The 16,651-nt window shown below is 44.5% G+C and overlaps 4 protein-coding genes across 4 annotated transcripts in view; 2 read left to right on the forward strand and 2 right to left on the reverse strand.

Moving 5' to 3' along the window:
- Positions 1-16,651, reverse strand: part of LOC118106630 (collagen alpha-1(I) chain) — a 688,934-nt gene that overhangs the window by 472,284 nt on the left and 199,999 nt on the right.
- lipt2 (lipoyl(octanoyl) transferase 2) lies at positions 600-2,346 on the reverse strand. Its single transcript, XM_035154136.2, has 4 exons — positions 2,244-2,346; positions 1,446-1,800; positions 1,240-1,366; positions 600-965 (listed from the first exon to the last, which is right to left on the reverse strand). The coding sequence occupies exons 2-4, from the start codon at positions 1,752-1,754 to the stop codon at positions 718-720; spliced, it is 684 nt and encodes a 227-aa protein (XP_035010027.1). The 5' UTR covers positions 1,755-1,800; positions 2,244-2,346; the 3' UTR covers positions 600-717.
- rnf169 (ring finger protein 169) lies at positions 2,728-8,795 on the forward strand. The gene is made up of 6 exons (XM_035154099.2): positions 2,728-3,066; positions 4,417-4,487; positions 4,707-4,775; positions 4,851-4,948; positions 5,046-5,136; positions 5,406-8,795. Exons 1-6 carry the CDS (start codon positions 2,793-2,795, stop codon positions 6,534-6,536), a joined length of 1,734 nt encoding a protein of 577 aa, XP_035009990.1. The 5' UTR covers positions 2,728-2,792; the 3' UTR covers positions 6,537-8,795.
- On the forward strand, positions 10,310-13,776 carry spcs2 (signal peptidase complex subunit 2). Its single transcript, XM_035154133.2, has 5 exons — positions 10,310-10,526; positions 12,244-12,327; positions 12,554-12,714; positions 12,796-12,930; positions 13,123-13,776. Exons 1-5 carry the CDS (start codon positions 10,335-10,337, stop codon positions 13,307-13,309), a joined length of 759 nt encoding a protein of 252 aa, XP_035010024.2. The 5' UTR covers positions 10,310-10,334; the 3' UTR covers positions 13,310-13,776.

Genomic DNA, 16,651 nt, shown 5'->3' on the forward strand with positions numbered 1-16,651 from the left:
GCCCACAATTTATCATCCTGTGAAGAAGAGGGGTTTTTAAATAAAACTTCTTCATTTCCACAGAGGATCCACCAGATCTACAGGATCCAAACCGGGAACCACATCAGGAGCCAGACCAGGAACCACACGAAGAGCCAGAACAGAAACCAAACCAGGAACCAAACCAGGAACCAGGCCAGGAACCACACCAGACCAGGAACCAAACCAGGAGCCAGACCAGAAACCAAACCAGGAACCGGCCAGGAACCAAACCGGGAGCCAGACCAGGAACCAGAAGAAGACCTGTCAGATGGTTTGTTTCTGTTCTGCTGCTGATCCATCCCTCAGGTGTGGGAATCGAACATGATGATTTGCAGTCAGTTCTAATCCCTCACATGTAGAACTGATCTTTATACTGATCCATATTTATGTTCCTGGATCAACGGAACAATGAAGTTAAAACACTGCGTTGCTTCATAATCTGCAGGAAGAACTTCTGTCCTGTCTGTGGCTTCTAAGGACATTTTTTTCTATATCATCCTCTTTATTATAGTCAAAATGTATACTATTTGATAAATCATAACAGGTTTTTTACCTTTTTTTTTAATTCATGAAAAAAAGTCATTCAAAACCCTTTATTAGAATCCAACAATGAATCATTAATTAACAGTGAATCAGGACCTGTGATTTACACTGAGGTCATTTCCAGGTACGAGCTCGGAGCTGTGTCACGTCAGCTCAGTTTCTGCGCCGATGATCCTCTGCTGTTTGTGCGTCTGTCAGCTGACAGTTGAACTGGTCTCTGAAGGCTTCCAGCAGGTGAGGGATGGTTTCCTCCACGCTAACGTCTCTGTGCAACTCAGCGCTCAGCGACGTCACTCCTTTACCTTCGATGCCACACGGTACGATGTGGCTGAACCACGACATGTCGGTGTTACAGTTTAGAGCTAAACCGTGAGATGTGATGTATCGACCACAGTGGATTCCTGAAAATGACAAGAAAACAACGTTCATAAGCTTGATAAGGAAGCTCTGTATCCAAGATTGTATCATTTCTCAGAGAATCACGTCATCGCTTTAACCCAAGCTTCTACTCACCTGACTGTTTTTTTTGTCATTTACAAATATAACTGAACTTTTTAATAATGTATAATAATATAAAGTGACGTAAACTCACTTTCAGATCAAATGTTTCAAACATATTAACCTTTGTAGAACTACAACATGAATGTGTTAAATGAGAGTGAAGTGTTGTCATACCGACGGCACACACTTTGTTGTCACCAACCCAAACTCCAGTATGAGGCGACGTTGACGCTTCAACACCAAACCTGCTGCAGACGGAGATGATGGTTTTCTCCAGCTGGCAAACGTACCAGCGAACACTCTGAGAAAACACAGCAGGGATTCAAACTGTGTCCAGTCACATTTACCAATATTAAAGTGCAGACTCAATCAGCTCAGACCTTCTTGAAGCTGCCCAGGTTCAGGACGGGGTAGCAGACCAGCTGTCCCGGGCCGTGAAAGGTGATGAGACCCCCTCTGTTGGTCCGGTGGACATCTGCCCCCAGTAGGCGGAGTTGGTCCAGCAGGGGGGCAGGGTAGGGTTTATGGCGGATCCCAGTGGTGTAAACTGGTGGGTGCTGACAGAGCAACAGTGCGTGAGCTGGACCGGACAGATGCCGGTTCACATAGACCTGCTGCAACCGCAAAGCCTCCTGATAGGTGACCAGGCCCAGACGGACCACCTCCACCACCGGCCTGATGCCCTGCATCCAGGAACCAGACCAGGAACCAGACCAGACCAGACTAGATCCAAAACTAACACATCAGGTGAGTTAACATGCTGATCTCATACAAGATAAGACACCAGCTGGTTTCTACGGAGGTTGTAAAAGTAGTTCATCACAGTCAGATTAACGGATTATAGTTGATAGCAAATTATTTCTGATAGATCATCATAACTTTACTTGTTAAAAACGGCCTTAAATCGTGCAGATAATCAATTACATCATAATTATTGAATTATATTGATGATAAACTGATATTTTACAAATCAATAATTTCGACAAATGAACCCATTAATAAATAATGAATTAAATCGATAATACATTATAATTAAAATATTAGTGTTTCAGAGTGTTGGAATATAAACGGACAGAAAATGAATATGTATAAAGTAAAATATAATAAAAAAGACATGAAACTGCAGCAGTTTAATCCGGGTTAAACCGGTTTAAATCTGTTTAGACTGAAGTTTTTACCTGAATCCTCACTGACACTGCGCCGCCATCTTTCTTCTTCTTCTTCTGTCATATCAGTGTGTACTTCCGGTATGTAAGAAAAAAGCCTTTCAGAATAAAACTTGTCGGGTTCATTTGTTTTAGTCAGTCTTCTCTCACTGTTGCCCCATACTCTCTTTAGTATGTTGTTTTATAATATTAATCATCCATAATCACTTTTAGAAATGTATAACGGTTATAATGCTCTGACAAGTAGCTCATGTTTTACTGTGAAATCTCTGAACAGGAAACAAGTGATACAATTATTTTGATGTTACTTTCAACAATACAATATTAATGTTTGTTTCCGCCGGATGTTCGTCACTTGTTTTACAGACCTTTCATTATGTTCTATAATCATATCGTTTTCATACAATGAATCAAATTAATCATATACAGTGGTTTTATTTTGAAGCTCTACCAGAGCGGGCTCGCGCCATGTTGTGCCGTGGTTGGCGGGCTGCTCACTTCCGGTGGCGGCAGGGCGGGGTTTGTTGTGAGCGGACCTGAGAGAGGACACTCAGCAGGAACATGGCGGCCGCTCGGTCCGCTGAACGGCCCGGGACCGCGGCCAGCGCCGCCGCCGGCAGGTCCCGGTCCGGAGCTGCGAGCGGCCCCGGGTCGAGTCCACCGGAGGACGAGGGGACCAAGTGCGCGGCGTGTGCGGAGGGTCCGTCCGGGGGCAGCCCGCCCTGCGGACACCCGGCCTGTCCGCTCTGCCGGGCCCGGAGACACCCAGCCACCGAGGAGCGGCTCCGGAGGAGGAGTGACCCCGAGAAGAGCAGCAGCAGGACGGGCAGGAGAGGTCGGTGTTCACCGGGGAGAGGGAGGCGGACATTCCGCTGAGTCAGCTCCGTGTTTGAATCTGAGCCGCAGACAAGAACCACAACATGGAGGAGTTTCCCTCAGAAACTTTACTTCTACCAGACTGAGGCCTCGACAGTCCGGTCCGAGGGATCCGGTTCAATCAGTCTGTTTACACCGGATTGAATCTGGAGATTTGATCCGATTAGTTAATCGGACTTCAAGTTTTGATCTGATCGAATGAGAAGATTTGATCTGAGTGGATCTGATTGGATCTGAATGATTGGATCTGAATGAATGGATCTGATTGGATCTGAATGGATCTGATTGGATCTGAATGAATGGATCTGATTGGATCTGATTGGATCTGAATGAATGGATCTGATTGGATCGGTTGGTGATGAATCAGTCCCACTGATGAGAACTTGTCCAGACATGTGCAGCTGAAGGAGGAGCTGATGGTTCTAATGTGTTTCTGTATGTTCTTCATTGTGAGAAGGACCCTGAGTTCTTTAGTTCAGTTTTAATTTACACTTAAATTATTCACTTTTACATTTTTATTTTTTAATGATCTTGAGTCTTTTTGATGAGCTTAAATTTCTGTAGAGAAAGACTCTGCTTCCTAAACCTTACACAAATATTCACTCTGAAATGATCTTAGCATATAAATGAAATAATATTACTGCTGATTACTCAAATGAAGATTTAGTTTGATGAAGAATTAGAAATCACAATTACATTATGTTTAGAAATAAGAAATCCTGCTTTAGTTTACTAAATAATTATAGCTGCCCGCATCCGTTTCAAAACACCAGTACTTGGTACCGTGCTGGGGACGGATCGGGTCCAGTCCACACCCAGGACATGGTCCAACCTTACAGCCCTTCCACTCCGCTCTGCATCAGCCAATCAGCTGCTCCCTCACTGTGAGGGACAGCTGTCACTCAACAACATCACCACTGTTTGTTGTCCTGGCTCCTAAACGGTGGAACCAGCTCCACATGGACATGAGGACAGGAAGTCCACACATCTTCCTCCAGACTGAAGACACTTCTCTTCAGACTAAACCTTGGTGAAGAAGATGATGTTTAATAACCATCGTCAACTCTGGTGTTTATATTCAAAGATAAATCATAAAATTAAGTTAAGTTGCACTTACATGTTGCACTTTGTAGTTTGGCTTCATGAAGTTAATTTACCGACTTGATTCTTGTTGTTCTGGGTTTGTTCCTCGTGGTTGATGCATCGATACAATATCAATGTTTGTTTCCGCCGGTTGATAAAAGCATCAGCTAAATGTTATGTAATGTGTCATTCTTACAGATGTGTGTGTGTGTGTGTGTCTTTGCAGAGTTCTTTGTGTGTCCTGCTCTCTTCGCTAAGTCAGCTGACGTTTCATCAGGAGCAAGCGGGAAACACAAGGTGAGCGAGGACGAACGGTGTCAGGGTTCATGACTTCTGACCTGACGTACCTCTTCTGATTGGTTCGTGATCTTTATGTTGTGTTTCCTGATCTGATTGATCGATGAAATACAGCAGAGCTCGTGGTCAGGTTGTGTGTTGAACTCTAATCTTGACGTTGATTAACTGCAGCAGATTCTCTGTGTGAGACTGTAACTGTCGTCGTATGTTGTGTTTCAGCTGCTGTTGTGTGACGACAGAGAAGAGTTTAGGAGACGTAAAGACGACTCACTGCGACGTGACGGCATTGTGAGTCTGACTCTTGTATTGAACATGTTCAGTCCAGGAGCGTGACAGTTAAACATGAAGGGTTTGTCTTCTTAGGGAGTTCTGTCGGATTCCGAGAACGAGGAGCCCATCAGGAAGATCAGGAACGTCTCTGCCTTCGTCCGGAAAACCAAAGCCTCGTTAGTTGTTGCTGGGTGAGCAGAACCATAGAATCATTAGGAGTCGTGCAGCTTAAACACCCGACTGTAACAAACTGTGGTTTTGATGCCCTGACCTGTATTTGTCCCTCAGTGGTGCTCAGAGGAGTCGAAGCTGCACCGACCCGGTGGAGGTAGGAGGAGGGAAACTGAAGGTCACCGCTCAGCCGGCCATGATGGACCAGGTACAACCCCTGATCTGAGAGCAGCTGTTTAGGAGCCGTGTTCTTCTTTTGTCCCTCAGGTGTTTTACAGCCGCTGTGATCGAATCTCCAGATATTTACACTTGGAGCTGCACAGATTAGTTGATTAGCTGAAGTTCCATCAGACATGAAAACATGATAATGCTTTTAATGAGTGAGGGGAAAGGTCACAGTTCAGGTGTTGGATTGTTTGAGTGAGTCCTGTGTGAACTCATATGAACTCCCCTGTAACTGTCTCTTCTTGTTGTCAGGTCGGGATCAGTCACAGCTACACGGCAGGAATCCTTCTCTCCTCTGAGAATAGTCGCTCCGTCTCGGCTCCGATCGCTGCTCCTGACCGGAGGCTCACCTGGCGAGCTGTGATCACATCATCGTCATCATCTTCCACTCCTCTGGTCCTCCCTCTGCCTCAGCCCGAGCGCTCCATCAGCCCTGAGAGCAACGACAGCATCTCAGAAGAGCTCAACCACTTCAAGCCCATCGTCTGCTCGCCGTGCACGCCGCCCAAACGTCTCCCAGACGGCCGTCTGTTGGAACCCACCATTGTTAAGTCCACGCCTCGGAATCTGACCCGCGGCCTGCAGAAATCCACCAGCTACGAGGCCAGTCCTGCTGTGCTTCAGAAGTGGAGACAGATCGAGCTTGATCGCCAGAATCTCAAAGTGAACTCCAAGGCCACGCTGACCAGCCCCATCACAGAGGTCCACAACAAGACCAGCGTCGGCGAGGATGCCACAAAGACTCGTGTGTCTTCTGCAGGAGACGGGCTGACATCCACCAACAAGAGGAGGCTGCTCTTCGATCCTCCAGCCGGAGACACGGACACCTTCCAGAAACAGTCCGTGATGATCCGGGTACCTGCTATCCGCTACAGCAGTGATGCAACTTTCAGAGGAAGTTCAGACTATGAATCGACAGTCGCAGTTCCTGAATCCTGCAGCGCGGGGGTGGTGTTTAGTCGAAAACAATCATTCTCCCCGTATTCTAAGAACTCTGGTTTCCAGTCATGTAAATTAGTGCCAAAGGACTCGCAGAGTCCCAGGAAAGAGTCTGACAGTACCATCCACAACCAGTCTACCTCAAGGAGGGGCAAGAAGAGGAAGCAGAAGACGAAGCACCTGGACTCAGACCGCGACGCTGACATGAAGAGGAGCCGGCCCGGCAGCCAGGACGCCTTCGACGAGCGGTACATCTGTCAGATCCAGCAGGAGCGCCAGGACCGGGTCCTCGCCCTAAAGCTGCAGAGACAGTTTGACCTGGAGAACCAGACTGTCAACCGCAGGAGGAGCCCCGACACGTACTTCCTGCGATCCTGGATGTCCAATCAGAACCGCAGGAGGCGTGGTCTAAGGAGATCCCGACGAATCAACAAGAAGTACTAAAAAGGATTTGTCTGCTGACTCAGCACAATGTCAGACAGGAAGTGGTTCAAATATGCAAAGTGATGAGAGGTTTGATGAGTATGAATGTTTTTCAATCGTCGTCTCAGCAGCGACAAGTTTAATGTCCTGAACATGTTTTATTTTCTTTGCACCAGCAAATCACCAAAAACTGACTCAGTGAGACCAAGGTGAAAATGATCCGCTGCGATAGAAACACATCGTCATGACGACCCAACACAGATCACTGATTAATTTTACATTAAACTGATGTTGCAGCAATAATTGATGGTAACTGATCAATGATCAATAAACAGTTTATCATTTGTCTTCACTGTTCCATCAAACAGACGCCGCTTAAAGACAGAACCATTTTCACTGTTGATTCACCTGCACGTTATATTTCATCAACTTCATTGAAACATCACCGATGGTTGGAAACGATCAAACAGTATCAAAATAAAAACCTGTGGATCGTCTGTTGAGCCGATGTGTAACAACAAAGACAACTTGGGCCTCCTGTGTCTCAGGCACAAGTTGTGCATGTGTCCAAGAAATGCTATAGACACATGGAACAGTAGGGGGCAGTGTAGTTTACGATCTGAGTGCTGTGTTGCGCCCTCTAGTGGGATAATCATGTAACATGTAATACACAGTATGCAAACACACTGTTACGAGGCTCATCATTATGCAGACTCTGCTCCTCTGATGTTTTCTAATCATCACACTTAGAACTGATCTTTATAAAAACCTGCTGAATTCATATTTATGTTCCTGGATAAACGGGGCGTCGCATCTTCTGCAACAAAGAAGTTAAAGCACTGTGTTATGTCGTCATCTGGGGGAAGAACTTCCGTCTGCAGGAGTGTGTCTTTATTTGTCTCTCGCTCTTCACACAAACTGACAATCACATTTATTAAGTTATTAATCGATAGTGCAGGATCATGAATCTGGATCATTCAGGTCACTAACCCTGATGTCCTGACTGCGTCTCATGTGTGTAGCAGGTGAACTTTGTGCTCACAAAATGTTGGACTTTTTTTCAATGTGTTAAAACGTGTCTCATACACTCGACGTATCAAACAAACACAAACTAAACTTCAGTTCTGTTCAGGTCCTAATAACCTCGGATCAGGGCTGGTGTTGATTGTTGATGTGTAAAGTGAGGCAGGTCAGCGGGGACAGCTCGGAACATAGTGGAAACCCGACAGTTCGTGAATGCATCTATTGTATTAACCAAATTAACCGACATGAGCAAGAGTAAGTCAACTAGAGTTCGTAAATGTCGGTTTTGATCATTTTCGGTGGATTGCCAAATGGTTACTGTAGTCCAGACGGAGATTCACCTCATTACTCTGCAGGAGAGAAAGTCATGTGACAGGACGAGCGAGCCTCATTGGTAGTTGTGATGAAATAATTCGGTGGAAGCAGGAAGTGAGATAACTTGTCGTATTGGCGTTCTGTGAAGCGAACACTAACCTGAGCTAAGGTTAGACCTCAGCAGCTGATTACTTTTTTATAAAAAGAAAATACATCTTGTTTTGTTAAATCATCAGTGAAAACACCATCTTAAATCTGACAAGAAACAGGAAATGACCTCAACTGTTTAGTTAAATAGTTTCTGTTTATTTTACTGTCGATCGATTTATTGATTAATGATATATTGACTATAGATTATTGAAACAGATTGTTGATAGATTATGTTAAATATTGAAAAGAGCTAAATATAGCTACGTGAGGCTAAAGTGGATTTAATCAGAGTTGAGATTAAAGTAAAAAAGCTGAGTTTGTTTCTGATGAATTTGCCGATGAAGTTTATCTGACAGCGACCCAGAGATAAAGTGGAGCCGAGGGAACACAACTTTATTAAAGAAACAGTCACAGAAAACGTCTCAACGCTTCAACCTTCATCAGTTGATTTTAAAATGTAAAAACAAACCAAATGTAATAAGTTGTTTTACTGTGTAATGTGATCACATGACTTCCTCTCAGCTGCCTCCTGTTTCTGAGTGACATGAATATCTGATGATTGATGATTGACAGTCTGTGTGTCTGATGGAGCTGAAGGGCTTTTTCTCCCCTGATGATACTGATATGCACATTTTCTAAAGTAGGTGTGAAGCTTTGATGGTTGAGTTGATGCAGTGTTTTCATGCTGAGTGCCAAACCACCACAGACGGATGGACCATGTTTCTATAGTGATTCACTAGTTTTATATGACGGCGAGGAGGAGACCAAGAAAAACTAAATGACCTGAGACCACTGTGTGTCCTGTCCTTCTTGCATCTCAACCTACATGTACACATGTTTATCATCTACACACACACTGAATCTGATCTGAGCCGATACAAACGCTGCCATCTTGTGCTATTAAAGCCAAATTAGAGGTCCCTCCCATACACTAGCTTAACCAATCCTGAGTCAGTGTCAGCTGTCAATCATGACGGCTCAGCCTGTTTTTATATAATCAAATAACTAAATAAAACCAAACTGATCAGAAACATGAACAAACATCAGTGAGATAAGAACGACCTGAAATGACAGAAATCGTCTTTGACAAACATTTATTTAACGTCTACTTTGATTTTTTAGTTTGGTCCCTGTCCCATCTATGGAAGCCCATTTCCACCACTGTGATGAAGACAATAAAAATCCTGTTTCTCATTATTATGATTAGTATCTATAGATTCTGACTGGGAAGCCATGGTCGAGAGACTGCGGTCAAGCAGCCGCCTCGTGTTTCAAACATCACAACAACCGACTGTTGTTTCTCGCGTGCGCAATTGATTGCACATTTACGGTATTCGTTGTGAAGCGGTTCTGAGGTTAAGAGCAGTTTTTTCCTCAAAGTACTGACACTGTAGTTTTTGAGTTATCCTGTGTCAAGGTCCCCCCCACAGAACAAGAATGAGCTTCTTCTGCTGTATTTGATGAAGGATAAAAAGCTTTTTTACCATAGGTTCTGCATGAAACTGATATAGTTGGACTACTAGTTAGACTACTGCCACAAATACTATCAAGTACTCCAAATGTGTACTTTTTGAATAATCCTCTGTCAAAAGGACAAAGCCTATCCTATCAAAAGATAACACTCAGATTCCTGACGTTGGTAAATGCCAGGGTCTGTCTGCGGGAGTGTGTGTGTGTGTCTGTGTGTGTCTGTGTGTGTGTGTGCTCGTCTCTGTTCACACAAACTGATAATCACATGTATTTAGTCATTAATCGATGAAGACGGATCCTGTCTCCGGATCGTTCCGTCACTGTAACCCTGATGTCCTGACTGTGCGCGTCACGTCTCGTGTTGTGTGGAGCGGGGGCCGCGTGCACACGGTGTTTGAACACGTGTCTCATGGACTCAAACCAACACAAAGTAAACGTCCGTCCTGTATGTGTCCTACTAAGTCGTGATCAGTGCTGGTGCTTATTGTTAAAGTGTAAAGTGAGGAGGGAACCGACACACACAGGACGACCGGACCTTTAGTGAGCGTCTGTTCTGATCCCGGAGCAGCAGCACCTCGCGAAGACAACGACCGGAGGACAGAACGGGACTCGGTGTCTCTGTCTCTGTATCGATGTATAGTCGCCCACGTGCCGGACCACGCCCCCCTGCTCTGCGGCGCCCCGCCCACAGCCGCGATCTCATTATTATGAGATACAGGAGTTTTATTTTCTTCATCACGTTGGGCTTCCGTACCCATCAGCTAACACGGAGGAGCAGGTTTACTTTATATATATATTCATATATCACACTGATATGTTTCTGTTTCGGTGATGAAGGTTTGTTTTGATCAGTGATTGTTGATGTTTGGCTTTTTTCATTCACTTCCTGTTTCTAACGTTTCTTGCGCACGCGCACGCTGCACGGCCACGCGGACGCTGGAAACGTCAGTCGTCGCTGAAGCGCCCCTGAGCCAATCAGAAGCGTCCAGGTCAGAGGAGGAGAAGATGGCGGCTGCAGCATCGAGGAGCGGGAGGAACGGGCTGCTGGAGAAGGTACAGAACACACGCGGGCTCCTCCGGTTGATCCAGGTCAAAGGTTCGAGTCTGTGTCTGAGGTCAAAGGTCACAGTGTCTCCGCTAAGACACCAGCTGTGAGCAGCTCTGCTGAGAGCCTGCCGTTAGCATGCTAATGCTAACAGGCTGCAGTCTGTAGAAGTGAGGACGATGTTTAAACTGTTAAAAGATCTTTTCATGTTTAATTTAACTCGACTATGACGTGTTGGAGCCGCAGAGTCACAATGTGACGTCACTGTGAAACAAGCAGGAACATCACATACCTTTGTTTGAACCAAATAGCTGTTATACGTGACGGCACTTCCGGTGTCTGATGAGCCCCATACGTCACTGAACAGGAAGTAACAGACACGTCAACTGTACGTCACGCCGCCTTCCGTTACACCCCAAAAAACCAGTTCATAATAACGCATAACGTGGTATTTCACGCATACTAAGGCCGTGGTAACACGTACACAGACAGTACTATGTACAACACATTTAATAACAAAAGTGCTTATAAACAGTAAAAACTACTGTTGATACTCAGTGCAGCCATCTTGGATTTGAACTCGGGTGGCGAGATTCCGCCGAATTTCAGAGCCGAAATTCCAAGTTCCGAAATGTGCTGGAACGTTGCATCAGTTCCGAGGCTGAGTGTTAAACTGATGTCGTCACAGGCGTGAAACTTTCTAACGCGTCCTTTAATTCCAGAGAAACAAACCGGTGGATCCTCCCTTGCTCTTAATATCCCAGGATTCTAAGACTAGTGGTTTTTCTAGGAGGTGCTGGGGCTGGCAGTCGTGAGTATCACGCTTCAACTGAACCCAGCAGCTAACGGTACTCCTGCAGAACAAACTCGTACTTTCTCGCCGTGTCCAACTTCAGCTCTACAGCAATAAGGGCCGGACGAGCTGGTGACGTCGATCAAGGAAGTCCTCATTCACGAAGAAGATGGTTTCTGTGAACCATGTAGACGGCGTCTCCAAACGATTTTAGCTAAACTGAGATACACTTAATGACTCTGTTGAAAATACAGTTTGATTTCATTGATGTGATGAAGTCAGACTCAATCAAACTGTGAAAAACTGTTGATCAATTTTCAGTTTAATATTAAAAACTGTCGATAAATATTCTTTCCAAATCTTCTGTTTATTTTCTTCATTCTACTTCGATAAATTTTTGTTTTCTGGTTATTTATTAAGTGAATAGTTAAACTTTAGGAGTTTGATAACAATATATTAGGAAATAATGACACTATAAATATATAATCTATACTAAATTATATGATTTAGAATATCATATGTATATATGATCACAATAATACATATCAGTATTAGAAGAGTTTTTCTCTCTAAGTGAACGGATTCAGAGTGATTGTGATTTAACTTGTTTAAGAGTCGTTAACGTTTCACTGATTCTGTTTTCACAGAGTATATAATATACAATAATTATAGTTATTGACAGACTGAAGAACTCTTTTTTTCCTCAGTTAAATTGTTAAATCAGAGTTTGATCCGTCAGAGGGCCCTAGTGGTCCGGTGTGGTCAAAGCACTGCAGCCACTTGTTTATAAATGTTCGATGTCATCTGTTCGTTTATGAAACGTGTAGAAATAATTTATGTTCAGTTGTGTAATTATGTTTTTCTTTATTTGAGGCAAATTTCAGAAGAGATTCTGATAAAGTTTAATCTAATTGGGTGTTTTTTTTTTCCAGTGGAGGATCGATGAGAAACCAGTAAAGATCGATAAATGGGACGGAGCAGCTGTGAAGAATTCTCTGGACGACGCTGCCAAGAAGGTTGGAATTTCGTTCAGTAAAGTTCTTTCCAAATCCGTTCATCGTAAACACGAAGCCCATCAGTGTCAGCATGATGATGTCACATCCTGTGAACAGGAAGTGATAAAAAAATACTGTAGATTGAAGATGTCACTTTAAATTAGTGAAAGGTTGATGACATCATCATGTGATATGACCTTTGTCTTTCTTGTGTCCGTTTGTCCTCCTGCTGCTGCGCCCCCTGCAGGTGTTGTTGGAGAAGTTCGGTTACGTGGAGAACTTCCAGCTGGTGGATGGGCGTCTGATGATCTGCACCGTTTCCTGTTTGTTTGCCATGTTGGCGCTGGTGTGGGATTATTTACACCCGTTCCCTGAGTCCAGACCCGTGTTAGCCTGCTGCGTCATCTCATATCCTTCAACCACAGTATATATATGGGGGGGGGGTGTGCTGTGGTTGTGTTGTATCATTCTTTAACTCGTCTTCATCACGTACTTCATCATGATGGCCGTCCTTACTGTCTACACGTCGTATAAAGAGAAGAACATTTTCCTGGTGGCTCTGAACAGAGATCCAACTGGAATGGATCCAGATCACATGTGGCAGCTCTCCTCCTCCCTCAAACGGTCAGTGATCAATGATCAGCTCCACTGAACAGGTCTGAGATCAGCTTCATCCTCAACAAAAACTCTTTGATCATGTTGGAGTAAAAAGATTTTTTACACATTGAAATGAAGTAATCGGATTACTCTGACTGACAGTAACAATACTCTGTGGTGAAGAGGCGTGAACTCTGACCTCATGTGTTTGTGTTTCAGGTTTGATGACCAGTACACGCTCAGAGTTTCCTTCACAGACGGGAAGTCGAAGAACTCGAGGGAAACGGAGTTCACCAGGTCGGTGTCGGCATTCTTCGACATCAACGGAACGCTGGTGATGGACCAGTTTGAAAAGTCTGTTTCCAAACTGCACGACACGCTCGCCATGGACAAGAAAACAAAATAAATCAGCACAACGTCGTCGGAGGAAGGTGTGAGAGGCTCCTCAGTTTATTGGTTCTCATCTCGTTAAAATCTGCTGTACTCAAAGAGTCTGTGATGCCACATGTGGTTGTTCGTAACCTTAGTAACTGTGTGTCATCGGGTAAAAACATTTTGTGATTCTTCAGAAATCGTGTCTCATTGTTTCGTGTCTAAAGCTGCGAGTTGTTCAGCTTCTTGTTCTGATTCGTTGGCTCTGACGAGAACCTCTGAACACATCATTTCATTATGTGGTGGTTCACTAAAGGTTAAACGTGATAATGTGTTTTTAATTTCACCCAGAAAGCGTAGAGAAGAAAAAACAGGATTATGAAACGTCTGGAATCGATACTTATGCTTTGAAAGTTTGATGCAGCTTCCTGTGTCTGTGCAGGTTGATTTGTTTCGTTTTTTCAGATATATAGTGAAAACAAATAAAGTTCCTGAATCATTGTCGAATCGCAGGTTTTTCTCATCGTCACTGAAGAAAAGCTCCGCTTTACCATCCTGTTATATTTATTACATTTTTTTGAATGAGTCTTATCTCATTGCTGATGACGTGACATCGTCCTGTCAGGTCGTCACGTGACATCAGCAGCAGCTCATTGGATAAAATGTGTAAAATGTGTCGTCAGCGTTATTAAAATAACATGAACACGTGTTCCCTCGTCAATCACAACTCGGCACATCACTGGTGGGCGGAGCCGTTCGGTGAACAACGAGCCGCCGTCGGCTGTCAACGACGTTTTTGTACAGGAGAGTTTGACGATGATGTTAAAGACGGACTGAATATTGAGTTGGTGGTTTCCTGCTCCTCCTCCCTCCCTCCCTCCTCCTCCTTCTCCTCCACCCTCCCCTCCTTCTCCTCCTCCCTCCCCTCCTCCTCCTCCTTCTCCTCCTCCTCCCTCCCTCCCTCCTCCTTCTCCTCCTCCCTCCCTCCTCCTCTCCTCCCTCCTCCCTCCCTCCTCCTCCCTCCCCTCCCTCCCCTCCTCCTTCTCCTTCTCCTCCACCCTCCCCTCCCTCCCCTCCTCCTTCTCCTTCTCCTCCACCCTCCCCTCCCTCCTTCTCCTCCACCCTCCTCTCCTTCTCCTCCCTCCCCTCCTTCTCCTCCTCCTCCTCCCTCCCTGATGGAAGTGTTGATGCCTTACAAAAGGAAGTGACTGAATGTTGACCAAACTTTTATTTAGAATGTTTTGTGTTTGTTTCAGTGGAAACTTTTTGTCACGACAGTAAAGATCATGTTACTAAAAGAGAGTCCAGTGTTTTCTTGTTGTTCTGCAGCTCAGCCACAAGGTGGAGCTGTTGAAGAAGGAAGTGAAGGTTCAGTCTGAAATGAAAGAGAAGAAGAAACAATAACTGAAGAGTCTGAAATCAACATGAAATCAATATGTTGAATAATAAGTGAAACAGAGAAAAGTAAATACTGTTGCAATCAATCAATCAAATTTTATTTGTATAGCCCATATTCCCAAATCACAATTTGTCTCATGGGCTTTACACATCAATAACACCTTTGGTCCCGTTCATGCAGACTCCGGTGGATGTTAGTGACGTATCTTCATTTGTGTACCTTTGTGTCATCAGGTGTTCCAGGCTTTTAATTGCAATAGCGTTACAAGCCGAACCTGAGGGTACCCTGAGGCCAAAGGTAAATCTGACTGTCTACTGACTTGTATGGCAGTACTATGAAAGCCATGTAGCCCGCTCAGTAGGTCAGACATCGTTACCGCTGCGCCTTTTTAAACTAACAAGGTGAGACGTCCTCTGTTCTTAACCCTCAACAAGAGTCAAACTACTAAAACCTTTAACAGGTAAAGAAGGTAGAAACCTCAGAGACACGTGAGGATCCGTCTCCCAGGACGGATCCTCAGAGACGCGTGAGGATCCGTCTCCCAGGACGGACACAAGTGAACAGATGTCACGTGTAAAGGAGAACATCACCAAGATAAAGGTTTTAGCAGCATTGATAAGGGTAAACATTTTGAAGTATAACTGAAGGTCAGTGAATTGATGGATTATTGTCAGTAATGGTCGAGTATCTGAGGAGAAATATTATGTATCAAACAGTCCTGCTTCAATCATAGTCCACGATCATGATCCACCATCAAGATCGGATGCCACTATAGTCCACAGTCATTGTCCACTGCCGCCATTAGGATCCATCATCAGCTGCCACCTCGGTCGTGGTCCACCACCAGTATCTGATGCCAACACGATAAAGGATCTGCCTTTATTATCACGATCAGCCAGCACGATGCAGAATCCGCCATACTGGATCCACCATTACGACCTCTGATACGTGATCCACAGATCCTAATCCATGATGTGGCCACAGCCGCGGCCCTGGATCTGTGGACGATAAGGCAAAGGGACTCCGGGGAAGAAGTCAAGTCAGTAACATGTATTGATGGGATATGAATTACTTTGATGTGATAACGATTGAGAAGAGGAAGGAGAAGCTGGAAAGAGAAGCTCCGAGTGTCATGTGTCCCCGACCTTCTAGACCTATAGCAGCAGAACTAAGAGCAGGTCTAAGACAAACCTGGACCAGCTCTAACTATAAGCTTTATCAAAAAGGAAGGTTTTAAGCCTACTCTTAAACGTACAGAGGAGTCTGCCTCCCGAACTGAAAGTGGGAGATGATTCCACAGGAGAGGAGCTTGATGCTGAAGCTCTGGCTCCTACTCTACTTTTAGAGACTTTAGGGACGACAGCCTGAATTCTGGGAGCGCAGTGCTCTAGTGGGTTGATAAGGTACTAACAGCTCTTTGAGGTATAATGGTGCCATATTGTTAAGGGCCTTGAAGGTGAGGAGGAGAATTTTAAATTCTATTCTAGATTTAACCGGAAGCCAGTGTAGCGAAGCTAATACAGGAGACGTGGTCTCTGGTCCTGGTTCTCTTCAGGACACGTGCTGCAGCATTTAGGACAAAGTCTTTAACGACTTCCTGCTGGAGCCTGAGAATAAGGAATTACAATAATCCAGTCTGGATGGAACAAAGGCCTGGACTCGTTTTTTCAGCATCTTTTTGAGATATGTCTGATTTTTGAGATATTACGCAAGTGGAAGAAGGCGGTCCTAGAAATTAGTTTTAAGTGAGAATTAAAGGACAAATCAGGATCGAAGATCACTCCCAAGTTCCTGATGTTTCACTGGAAGCAAAGATGATGTCGTCTAGTGCAGCTTCATCATTAGATAATGTGTCTCTAAGGTGTTTAAGTATTAGAACCTCTGTCTTATCTGAGTTTAATAAGAGAAAATTAAGGGTCATCCAGGTTTTTATGTCCTTGAGACATGCTTGGAGTTTAGTTATTTGATTACTTTGTT

This window comes from Hippoglossus stenolepis, chromosome 4 (assembly GCF_022539355.2).
Source record: "Hippoglossus stenolepis isolate QCI-W04-F060 chromosome 4, HSTE1.2, whole genome shotgun sequence".
NCBI lineage: Eukaryota > Metazoa > Chordata > Actinopteri > Pleuronectiformes > Pleuronectidae > Hippoglossus > Hippoglossus stenolepis.

Bases quoted from the DNA above. Each gene is read 5' to 3' on its own strand.
- lipt2 (XM_035154136.2), bottom strand. From the start codon at position 1,754: ATGCAGGGCATCAGGCCGGTGGTGGAGGTGGTCCGTCTGGGCCTGGTC. The intron at 1,367-1,445 runs GTCTGAGCTGAT...GTGTTTTCTCAG, and splicing joins ACCTGGGCAGCTTCAAGAAG to AGTGTTCGCTGGTACGTTTG. The intron at 966-1,239 runs GTATGACAACAC...TGTCATTTTCAG, and splicing joins CAACAAAGTGTGTGCCGTCG to GAATCCACTGTGGTCGATAC.
- rnf169 (XM_035154099.2), top strand. From the start codon at position 2,793: ATGGCGGCCGCTCGGTCCGCTGAACGGCCCGGGACCGCGGCCAGCGCC. The intron at 3,067-4,416 runs GTCGGTGTTCAC...GTGTCTTTGCAG, and splicing joins CAGCAGGACGGGCAGGAGAG to AGTTCTTTGTGTGTCCTGCT. The intron at 4,776-4,850 runs GTGAGTCTGACT...TTGTCTTCTTAG, and splicing joins CACTGCGACGTGACGGCATT to GGAGTTCTGTCGGATTCCGA.
- spcs2 (XM_035154133.2), top strand. From the start codon at position 10,335: ATGTTTGGCTTTTTTCATTCACTTCCTGTTTCTAACGTTTCTTGCGCA. The intron at 10,527-12,243 runs GTACAGAACACA...TTTTTTTTCCAG, and splicing joins GGAACGGGCTGCTGGAGAAG to TGGAGGATCGATGAGAAACC. The intron at 12,931-13,122 runs GTCAGTGATCAA...TTTGTGTTTCAG, and splicing joins CTCTCCTCCTCCCTCAAACG to GTTTGATGACCAGTACACGC.